Raw genomic sequence first — 12,383 nt, 5'->3', positions numbered from 1 at the left:
GCATGAACCAAATTCACACAGAGAATTAAGAAGCCCTGGGGTTAAAGAAGGATTTTTCTCCCGCTGTGCTCTACACTGTGGGAGGGAAGAATTGGGACAAATATCAAGCATTAAATATGAATAAATAATTCCCCTGTTGAATAGTCTTCTTTATTCTCTCCTTAGTTCCTGATTTCCTTCTTACACTTTCTCACTTAATATTATCATAAATAATTAAAGTTTTATCAAATTAGTATCGATGTAAACTCCCTCTGTACACTTCCTGTATGGGGCACTGAAGAAGAGCATCCATGAGAAGGAAAGAGTTTGAGATCCCAGAGGGCCTGCTGTGTCCATGTCTGACAGGAAGCCAACCTACTGCTCACCTTTTGCTGCCTGCTTTGAAAAGTAGACTTCTCTCTCTGGGAGGGGAAGGTACCTGAAGGATTTTGATTGCTTTTACAACGAAGAAGGTTAATTTGGAAAAGGATATTGTCCCAATGGATGGGGATGAGAGCAGAGAATGACAGCTGGGTAGGATTAAGAAATGAGTCTTCTGTCTCAGAGGGCATCACAAGATATAAGATCTTCCAGGTGAGGCAATTCTGCCTTCTTTCCTGTTCCTCTTTTCTAACTGTTCTTGGTGATGCCCAGGAGAAAATGTAAGCATTTTTCCTCTGTAAAGGGACTGACTATGTCAGAGGTTTATGAAAGGGATTGCTACCAAGGTCACTGATTGCCGCTTATTTTGTCCTCCCTCTATCTGGAACCAAAGGGAAGGGTCACAAACTGAAATGGTACATCTGAGGGACCAAAGCCACCACAAGCTCCATGCTCCTGTTCTGACCTTACTGAGTGACCCAAATTAACTCCCAGCCAGAGAGGAAATGAAGAAATTGTGCCCTATCAGTAAAATACTATCAGAAAATGACCAGAGTATGAAACAATTTAATGAGATAGCCATTTTCTTTCATAACTCCACTTGAGTCAAAGTAGGTCATATCTGGAATGTGGATCTCAATCCTAAAAGGTCATTTAAGTTCACCCTTCATGAGTTTCACAACCTTATTAACAAAATCAAAAGAAGCCCACTCTTTTTTAAAAACATCTCCCTGTGACTAGTTGTTCATGTGCAAAATTGTCTTCCTAATGCTTCACTTTGGACTAAAAATAAAGAGATCTCCAGAAAAAAAATGATCTAAGAGTTATTCTCTTGCTCTGATTAAGGAAGTTTCTGGGGTAGAAATTTCTTATCTATCAGGACTTATTTCTGAAGGTCCTGTTGAGCTCTTTAACATCCCATAACCCACATATGGTTAAAACATAGGATGAGTGAAACCACCAATAACATATCCTTGTATGTTAGAGTAAGAGGGATATATGTTACATTGCACTATTTAAATTGAAATGTGATTCTTTTAAAGGATTGAATGATTAATAAAGTCTATACATAGTCAACTAATTTGTGATGAAAGCATTTGGGAAGAAAGCCATTTTGATAGATCTGCCAGTTCTTATTGAGAACCAAATGCTCAAACCTCACATAGAAAGATATTTCTTAAAGGAAATATACTTTCACCCGCATTTTGAGCCACTTGAAACTGCATCACACAAACTCCTAGGGGAAATGCACATGATGTGGTTTCTTGCTTTAGCAACATAAGGCTGGAATTAGTGCCCTCTTGGGTCTCTTGGTGTAGTCTCTGTGCTTCGTAAGCCAGCTTCACAAGCTCTAGGCATCTAAATCAAAGCACTTACTCTGCTGATGGAGAAGACCATGCCAGGCTTGCCAGAACAGACCCCCATAAAGCAGTGCCGGAATTGCCAATAGAAAAGATGTTCACAGATGAAGGTGATAAGGCTGAGAGCCATGGCTGCCCCCAACATGTAGAAGACGCCCGCCATGTTGTCAATGTCCAGCTGGCTGCTCATGACCTCATTCTTCTCATTGTGGCAAATGCCAGTGAGCCAGAGAGCTTCCAGTTCTTCCATCTCCCCTGGAGACAGAGCAGAGAAGAAAAACAGATAAAGGGGGAAGAGAGGAAAGGGGTAGAAAAAGGGGGAAAAGAGGAATATTGAGGAAGAGAGAAGAAAGACAAGAAAGAGACAGGGAGACACAAAGCAAATGAATAGAAAAAAGTTAACAGTAATTTCACTAATACCACCACAGTATATATTAATTCATCAATGTGTACAGTCACTATTCAATGAAAACTTCACGAGGGCACTGCAGGTGATACAAAGATGTGACACATTGCCATTGCTGTCCTTTATCCAGTATAAATTGGTATATGGTGAGTTATATGTGATATCGGTAATTGTTCAAATTGCTGAGAGTCACTGTGTGGATAGTCATCAGTGGGTTTTCACAAGGAAGACTTGGGACTGGACACATGGACACAATGGATGAGTAATTTTTTTGTATTATATGAAAAGGTATTCCAGGCAGCTAGAATAGTATGATCAGTGGAGGGGACGTGGGAAATTCAAGGCTCATTTAGGAAAAAGTATGAAGAACAGAATAATAGTTGGCAAAAGAAGCAGAATAAAAGACTGATGGGAGAATTCTGAGGATTTCTGTATCAGACCAAGCACTTTGCACTTTGTAGACAGTGTGGAGAATGACATAATCACATGACTCAGAAACTTTCTCTTAAAATTGTGCCAAGTAGATTGGGAAGGGGAAAGAGAGAGGCAGAGATCAGCAGAGAGACTGCTTTATTCCCTGGGGTCCCTCAGATTTATAGACCTCATGTTGTAGAGGAAAATACAAAAAGCAAAAGAGGAGTACGCTTGAATAAAACAAGACCACCAAAGTTAGACCTGCCTCCTCTTAACACTGCCTGTGGATGTTTAGATTACTTCAGCTCTGTCAGATTTCAATGGTCTTTATCTACTTCACTGGGTACTAGGAATTGGAAAGGTAGAAATGCTAGACAAAAGGAAAATGAAAAAAAATCACATGCCCAAGAACACCTCTCATCCCAAGCAATAAGCAAGCAATATTCTGAAAATCTCCTGAAGAAAACTATCTGTTCCAATAGTTCCAGTTTGGTTTAAAAAAAGAAAGAAAGAAAGAAATTGAACTTTGCATAATCTGATTAAAGCTGACAACTTTCACAAATCCTTTCTATGGTTTCTCAGGCTCCACTTTTTCCTGTAAGTGATAACAACCACAAAATTGCAGAAGCTCTTATACCGAAATTGCTTGTTCACACTCCAGCCACAACTGCCTGTTAACTAGTGGAGCAGTCAACTTCACCTATAGTCTGAAAATCCACCTCTGGTCTTCTGCTTCTGATCTCATCCCTAACAGTCCAAGTTCTGCCACCCAATTTAGAAAGCCGCTTGGCTGATGGTCTTTGGAGCTATGCAGGGTGACTCTGCATATCTGTAACTGGATTAGTTTCTATGAGCATGACAAGAAGAGTAGGTGCTCTGGACAATAAAGTGATGAAAAATACAGGAAACCTGGGTGTAATGAAGTTGAAGAGATTTTTCTCAATGCAAGCTGGCTACTCAGCCTGCTGCCAGAATAACATGGAGCAGTGCTTTGTGGTATCTGGCCCTGAAGACCCTGCCTTCTCTCTCACCTCTTCCAGACACAAAAGCAGGGTGGGAGAATGTGAAGAATGGGTAAACGGCCACATTTTCACTTCTCTGCCCTTTTTTCTGAGCACATAGACAGCCAAGTCCTCCCACAGTTCCATCTACTGTTTGGGCTACTTGTGAGGTGGCTGATTGGAACATCTACATGAGCCTTTACCTACTTTATTCCAGGATCATGAAATGTACTTTCTTGATCAACAACTTTAATTTCCTCCATCACCTTTCACACAGTATAGGTTGAGTTGTGTCCCTCTTCTCCCATAAATCACATTATGAGGTCTTAACCTCCCGAGCCTTATGATATGACTTTATTTGGAAATATGGTCACTCCAGAGGTAACTAGTTCAGATGAGGTCCTACTGCAGTACAGTGGGCACCTAACACAATATGAATAGTCTTAAGGAAAAGGCAAACTCAGACATATAGATGTAGAGAGAGCAAACATGCACACAGGCAGATGGCCATGTGAATCAGGGGAAGGCAAAAGTCATGATGCTTCTACAAACCAAGGAACACCACATATTACCAGAAAACTGTCAGAAACCAGGGGAGAGGCATAAAGCAGATTCTCCCTTGCAACCCCCAGGAGAAACTAATCTTACTGACACCTTGATTTTAAACTTCTAATCTCCAGAACTTGGAGCCAATACATTTCTGTTGTTTAAGTCACTCAGTTTGTGGTACCATCTTATGTCAGCCCTAGGCATCTAATATATACCCCAAATCCCATTATAAGCTGTGAAATGCTTTTTGGAAATGCACAGGTTAGAAGAATAGAGATGTGAGAAAGGTTGATATTGTGGCCTTTTTTTGTAAAGACTTTCTTTAGCTCACCATCTCCAAACAGCTGCAGGATAGCAAGGTCCACCTGGCGCTTCCACCCAGAGTCTTTCTGGATGGCAATGCCATAACCAGTGGAAGCAAAGACCTTGCCGCTCCCGATGGTCACCAGCTTGCAGCCTTCATCTCTGCCCGCCATGTAGTTCAGCACTGCAGCATCGTAGATGAAGGCATCCAGTTTCCTGCACAAGAAAGAGGCAAACAAATCCAAAGGGGGAGTTTTAGGATGAAACTGCCTATGGGACCATTAATATGAAGCAGCAGTGGAAAGTAAGGCTGAGGTTGGGCCACTGCCAGAATTTCAGCCCTGAATCCCAGGCTGTTCTTCATGTGACTTCTGGTTGAAAGGAGTGCTTTGCCTCCCACTGGGAATGATAAGAATGTAAGGTGGGGGCCGGGGATTTAGCTCAGTGGTTTCACCGCCTGCTGTGCAAGCACAAGGACATGAGTTCGATCCCCAGTACCAAAAAAAAAAAAAGAATGTAAGTTGGGCCTGAAGCCAACTCATAAGCTGCGTATGGAAAGCAGAAGGAGTAAAAAGGAATCAATAAAAATAATAACAGAAATAATGAAAAGTAAGCACCACAATGATAACAAATAGCATGGGTAAGATTTATATAACATTTTTCATTTCTCAGTTCATTACAGTCCAGAGTGGGGATAAGTGTAGGTGTGTGTGTGTTTCGATAGATGGCTGCTGCTATTTTTGTGGCCAGAAAGGTTTCAATATTTTGCTGTGTAGCACAAAGACGAGGGTAGCGGTGGGGTGGTGGCAGCACAGGCTGTGTGAGAGTAAATGTGAGACACTGCAAAAGCAGGTGACAAATGGAAGAGGCCAGACCTCTCAAATTCCTAAACATACACAAGCTTCATTTTATGCATTGTGCTTCCTAAGACTAAGAGTAAGGCCAGAAAGGCATGAATCCATGTTTAAAATCAACATTTGAGTAGATATCAAAGGTAGAGGAAGAAATCCAGACAAAGCCATACAGGTTTGAAAGAAATGCCATGCCTCTTCCCCTGCACTTCTATACGGTAAGTAGGATTCTCCCTCCTTGAGAAAAAATAAGCTATTCCTGACATGATATGACACAGGACACTTTATAGAGGTGCCCTTCAGGAAGGCAGTGTATCAAAAACCCAAAACTCCAATATGCCTGAGAACTCTGGGTATACCAGGGTTTGGACTACCCAAGGCGATCTTGTACCATCCCCTGAAATCTATTGTGATTTTATTTATGTTTAATACGAATCCCATAGTATTTTATGCAACCATGTGTCTAGGTGGCCCTTCCAGACCCAGAACTGTGGGGACAATGAAAGGAGGTCCCTATGCTGCTAGTCATTGTACAACGGGAAAATCGTGACAAGATCCCTTGGCCCCCAAATCCCACTGCAATGCTCTAGTGGCTATCATGGCCCACAGCTCTGGATTCTGGAAACTAAACAGAAAGGGGACAAGGGTGCCTGCTGTGAGGCATGCCAGCACACTGGTGCCCCATGAACATTTTACTGAGCACATACTCCTTGAATCCAAAGCTGGCTCCCAAAGAGAGCCAAGGAAAGCTGAACTGGAGATCAGACAGCACATTCTCACTTTTTGTTATCTAAAATCTTTAATACTTCTCTCTTTTATTTCTCCATTGTCCATAATACTCCAAAACTACCATTTTCACCTCTTAGAGACTATAGTTCTTTTTTATGCATACCGTATGAGCCTTATCCTTGACTCTTCCCTTCTACTTTTATATCTATTTAATCTCTGCTCCACAATTACATTAATGCAATTAATAGAAAGTAGTGTGTGAAAAAATACACAGAAGTAATAGAATGAGAATCTTTGTACATTGGCTTGAACTATCATCTCCAACGTAACTGGGAAATCTGTAGAGAGCAAATAGTCTTCTCTGATTTAACATGTTACGGCACCAAGGATGATATCTGCTGGTACGTCTGATTCAATATATGTTTAATAAATGTGAGAAGCACATCACTCTGTGCGTGGAAGTAGTCCTTACCCTGTTTTCAGGGAGAGCAACGCATCATCTACACCCCTCTGGTTGAACTTTCCCATGTAGGCGTGCATTTCTGCGTAGTTATTGCGAATGTTCCTCTCTGTGCTACCATTGGGCACAGTCCCAAAGCGAAAAGGGGGGGAGAAGTCATTAGGTCTCTGGAACTGGAGAGAGAAAGAGAAGGAAGCGGGTGGGTAAAATCCTTTAGAAAATATGAAGAGACATTAAGTTAGCATTAGCAGGTTTTTAATGCAAGGGACCCAGCGGTAATTCAGTAAACACATTTACCCTCACTCAGGATTGGCAATTGCTATCTAGAAGTGGACTTCAATTCAACTTATTTAATAATATTGTTGAGAGAGTTCTCTGCCTAACTCTGACTTTAATCCATAACCTTGTGTGTTCCTTTTATGCACACTGTACAATACCAGCGATGATGACCCAGAAAGAGATACGCTGTATCCAGGTCTCTTATTATAAGAATCTAAATACATTGTTATTGCACTATTAAGGACGCAGGGCCTTGGTGAGGAGAGTACATTGTATTCCTGAAGATAATGTGTTGAATATTAAATACATTTTACTAAGAAATTTTCTCTTGACTTTCAAAGCATTCAAAGCTCATATTTATCCTACATAAAGTGTCAGATAAATTTCAAGGTCAAATACCATATTAATTATGTCCTCTCCTTGGTGAAATACTGAGGGTAGATCTCTAGTGTCTACTATATTAAAGTGAAACTTCTTGGATTTTCACCTGTATGACATCAGCTTTATTTCTGGCTAGGATCCTACAATGAGTAAGTCTTCATATTGCTCTCTGAATTCATAATTTATTCACTTGTATGCCTGGTAAAGTGCAGCTCCTTAACAGAAACCCACCTTATCCTCTAGGCCAATTCATATCCTTCATTTCAAAAGAAAACTCAAAGCAATTTCTTCAGGAAATATTCTGTGAATTCTTTCTTCTATCAAGCTTACCCAAAGTGATCCATTAGTACATTATTCTGGTTTAGATCACTGTAATTCATACTACAAATTTAATTACTCCTAAATGTGCTGGCTAAGTAATGAGAGCCAGTTTCTAATGCAGTCATTAAGAGTTTAGGCTAGACAGTAAAACAGACAGATTGAAGACCAGCTCTGCCACTTGGAGCTGTGAGACCTTGAGCAAACCACATAAATGCTTTGTTTACCATTTTCTCCTCTGTAAGAAGGAGCTAATAATGCCTAGTTTTCAAGACTGCTTTGAGAATTAAACAATATAACACACACGAAGGGCTTGACCCAGCACCTAGCATGCAATAAGTGCTCAATAAGCGTTCTCATATTATTGTAACTCATGTCTCTATTCTGCATTTCCTAGTAAACTTTAGGTTCACCAAGCTTCTCCTTCTATAAGAATAGCAATTATAGGATATGACTAGGGTAGCCTGCTGTGCCTTTGGAGAAGAAAAAATGAAGATATTTAGGCTTCATGATTTCAACCCTCTATCAGTTACTTTGAAAATATAGTTGAAAATCTAAACTCTAATTTTAGTTTTTAGATCTAACCTGCTAACTCAGGAAAACTCTGAACCTTCAGAATTGCCTGCCTTAGAAGCCATTCTTTTCCTTTTTCAGAATTTGAAGGTTTCATAGGGCACGAAATGTCACAACACCAGGAGCTGAAAGTACCCTCTTAACTGCTCACTGTTGCTGACAGTCAAAGTAGACTCATGCCGTGGTGTTAGACAGTTTGGGATGGATCAAAAGACCACCACTTCCTGATCATAACAGTGCTTCTAACATTAAAAATTTTGGTTTATTTTTAGAAGGTTTGTAACTTTTAAATGAATAAAGATAATGCAGAACACTCTGAGTTTTAGGGACGAAGGGATTACTCAAGGTTAACCAGATGAAACCTTTCAGTTGAAAATGACAGGACAAGTGATTGGCTCACCTTCACACAGTAGCAATGATGGTTAACATTATTGGATCCCAACTGGTCTGATTAATAGTTATCCCACTATTCCCAGTAGATACTAAGTTGAAGGTCAGTTGGGATGTGCTTTACTGGGGAGACAGACACCAGAATTCCTTGCATATAACTTTCCAACATACCACTCCAGATGTTTGAATAAAGGTATTCCCCAAATCAAAAACAGAGTAGATAATATGACAGGCAGCAATGTAACCAAATAATCTAATCAGCAAATCCTCACTTTGCTGAGGCAACAACAGCTGATGCTCATAATGACTATGATACTCTATGGCTCAAAGTATTTTCTGAAACATCAATGAAAGTTGTAATCATGTTCAATATAGTTCCAGTATAAATTACTGCACTATAACTTTAAAAAAAATTGGTAATCCATGCAAATCCATGCAAAAAGTTTTGATTAACTAAATGGAATCCTATGTTCAGAGTCCCTCACTTTCTAATGAGACTTCACACTAGAAAGCTTCCATATTACATGGAGATTTCTCAAAAACTAAAACTAGAAATCAAATAATGACAAATGCTGGCAAGGCTCCAGGGAAAAATGAACACTTCTACATTGTTGGTGGGAATTTAACCTGTTCAGCCACTGTGGAAATCAGCATGGAGATTCCTCAGAAAACCAAAACTAGAAATTCCATTTGGCCCAGCTACTGTATCCCCCTTCTACATATCTTCCTCAAAGAGTTAAAAACATTACAGTAATACATGCATACACATGTTTACAGTAGCACAATTCACAATAGCTAAGTTTTTGAGGTGGCCTATATGTCCATCGATAGATGACTAGATAAAGAAAATGTGGTATTTATATACAATGGAGTACTATTCTTCCATAAAGAAGGATAAACTCGAGTCATATGTAGGTAAATCCATGCACCTGGAGATCATAATGTTACGTGAAATAAATTGAACACACAAATTTAAATGTTGCATGGTTTCTCTTGTATGAAAAATCCAAAATATAAACAGAGAGCAAAATAAAAGATACATAATAAAGAATATGAACATGGACCTTTTGCAAAAGGGAAAGGGACTAAGGGATGCAAGGGATAGAGGGGAGAAGGAAGAGGGATAAAACTTGAGATGTGTTATGTACATGTACCAACTCCCCATGAAGAATGCATATCATTATGTACAGAAAAAAGCAAAAATTTAAAAAAGCATCCATAATGCTTTCTAGTCACTTTTAATTTTAGGTCATCTTTAGACTTTTAGATGCTGTTTTACAACTGTATCCTTGAGTAAATAAAAACTCAGGAAATGATAAAAGATCTAGAAGAGCAAGAAAACATTGAAAAAGAAGAACGAAATAGGAAGATTTATACTATGTGAGTTCAAACTTCATTGTAAAGCTATAGTAATCATAACAGCAAGGCACTGCAACAGAGATAAGATGAAGAGACCATTGTAACAGAATAGAGGGCTCACTAGCAGACCCACACGGATATGGAACAAAGATAATTCAGTGGAGATGATCTCATTTTCAACAAATGGTGTGGAGATAATTAGATATTTGTATGCAGAAAAGAACCTCATAAGATGTGCAGAAAGTAACTCAAAGTGGATAATATACCTAAAATGTAAATCCTAAAACTCTAAAATTTCTAGGAGAAAGTATTTGTAACTTTGAGTTAGACAAATATTTCTTAGATACAACACCAAAATGCACTATCTACCCCCCACGGAATTAGACTTCATGAAAATTATGAACTTCTCTTGAAAAGATGCTGTAAAGATCATGAAAAGATAAGCCACCAACTGGGAGAAATATCTGAAAATGAATTAAGGCCAATAAGGAACAAAGGAAATAATAACATGGCAAACTTATACAGTTGAAGCATCTTCCATAAGAAAATAATCAGAGAAACCAACCCAGTCAGGACTGGGAAGAATGAGAAGGTATAGTCCTGTGGAAAAAATTTATTTTGGGGAAGACACTCTAGATTTGAGTTCCAGCTCCACCTCATGCTGGCTACAGGAACATGGTCAAGTTACTTAAATTTGTGGAGCCTCATTTTTCTGGAAGTACTATTTTAATGGCTAAGGTAGTATGTAGAAAAACACTAAACGCCATATTTAGCACATGGTGAATTTTCAAAATTGTTAGCTTCTGCAGCAATGCAGTTGCAATGTCTAAAATTGTCCTGTGTAAGGCAATGTTTCCTCAGATGGAAACTTGTTCCTTAAACTAGGCCAGTCTGGGGTCCAACAGGGAGAGTACATTGCCCTAGAATCAGCCACATCTGAGGCAGGAATAAATTTCCTTTTTTTTCTTTTCTTTTTTTTTTTTTAGATTCTTGTCCTAGCTTGATAAGATCTGTGAGGTTTAAATAAAACATAGATTTTCAAAAACTGTCATTGGAACTTGAACTTTACTAAAATTTGCATTCATGGAGAAATACATGTTAAAAGAGGCCCATGGGGAAAAATGTCAAAAAAATAATCTTCCAATATGCTGATGTTTCCAATAGATGCCCTCATAATAAAACTAATCCCAAGCTGTAAGGCATTATTGCTTAACCTGAGTAGCAGTCAATGTTCTCTGGGTTTTTTTTTTTTTTTAGAGGAATAAAGTTTAGCTCCATTAAGCACCAGAAAATGTCTTAAAATATGACAGAAAAGACCTTAAAATTAAAAAAAAATTTTAAAAACCCGATTAACAGGGAGACCAGTAATTACATTAAAGCAAATAGGATATTTTTAATGGTACTCCTCATAAATAGTGCTCATAAATAACCTTTGACCATCACAAGGCTTCTATGAACTTGGAATTGTTTTCTAGGAACCCCCCAGGTTGGGATGATCAAAGCATGGGTTTGGATAAGGAAATAAAAACACAGATGGGAAGGAATTTTAAGGATCAGTTCCACTTCACAGATGAGGAAATCAAAGGCTTGGAGAGGTCTCTGAGATGTTCAAGGCCACAAGGTGTAGCAGGACAAACAGACCTGCCTGAGTGCAAGCTCTCACGCTAGCAGAACAACTCTGCTTCCTGGAGAGGGAAGCATACAGCGTAAGTGAGGCACATGGTGAGGGAGGCATATCAAGTGCCAAAACCCACCCTTTCCCCTGGGCTCCACCCATAACCCCCAGCAATTACTATAAGGCCACGTCTGCACACAGGCAGAACCACTGTGGAATGCTAGGAGAAAGGCATCTCACTTGACTCTCCTCTCTGGGGAGCAGCTGTGAGTCAGAACTCAGCTTTCTAAGCTGCCCCGTCCATCTCAGCTCCACCTTAATGACCTCAAGTGAATTAATCCCAGGGGTCCTGCAGCCAGAAAAGTGCCCCAGAGGAGCCCTGCCCACCCACAGACTATCACACAGGGCCTGGGGCTGTGCTGGCTGCCACCTCCACAGGAGAGAGCCGTTATCCAGCCTGCTGCCGAGAGAAGGCGAGGGACAGGGCACAGAAGTGGAGATCTGGCCCAGTTCGTTTTCTTATTGTTAAATGCATATATAACTTGATTTTCCTATGTATAGGGGATGATTAATTCAGTAATAATAGCCACTCTTATTCACTACATATGTATGTGCAGGGAATAACCCACGTTATCTTTTTGCAACTATAATAATTAAGATTCATCAATTCATTCGGCAAATATTTACCAAGCATCTATAAGTGTTGAAGGACTCTATTAAGAAAAGAGGATATGAAGATGCAAAAATCAGACCCTGTTTTCGAAGAGTTAACATTCATTCTATTTTTTATTCACTTATGCTTGCATTCATTCATCAGTTCGTGCACTTAATCTTTCATTTATGTTTATCATCAGCAAGTATTTATTAGTACCTGTCATGCACAGATCAGATTCTAGGTGCTAGGGATTTAGCACTGCAGAAGAAGAGGATCTGACCTTCCAGGAGTTTATATAGTAAAGAAAGGCAGCGATGATAAACCATGTTTTTTTCTGGTACAAGGGATCAAACTCAGGACTTTGCCCTTGCGAGGCCAG

At 39.6% G+C, this 12,383-nt stretch overlaps 1 protein-coding gene across 5 annotated transcripts in view; it reads right to left on the bottom strand.

Annotated features, from left to right (window-relative positions):
* Window positions 1-12,383, bottom strand: part of Grin2b (glutamate ionotropic receptor NMDA type subunit 2B) — a 461,196-nt gene that overhangs the window by 24,000 nt on the left and 424,813 nt on the right. For all 5 annotated transcript variants that reach the window (XM_004845843.3, XM_021259153.2, XM_004845844.3 and 2 more), the window contains 3 exons: window positions 6,447-6,607; window positions 4,423-4,610; window positions 1,738-1,976 (listed from right to left, as the gene is read on the bottom strand). In XM_004845843.3, coding sequence (XP_004845900.1) covers window positions 1,738-1,976; window positions 4,423-4,610; window positions 6,447-6,607 — 588 coding nt within the window. The remainder of the gene's footprint in view (window positions 1-1,737; window positions 1,977-4,422; window positions 4,611-6,446; window positions 6,608-12,383) is intronic.

Source organism: Heterocephalus glaber, unplaced genomic scaffold, assembly GCF_053883595.1.
Source record: "Heterocephalus glaber isolate CG9 unplaced genomic scaffold, H.glaber_assembly_v1.0 deba00001444, whole genome shotgun sequence".
Taxonomy (NCBI): Eukaryota; Metazoa; Chordata; class Mammalia; order Rodentia; family Bathyergidae; genus Heterocephalus; species Heterocephalus glaber.
This window is presented reverse-complemented; position numbering and strand designations above follow the sequence as displayed.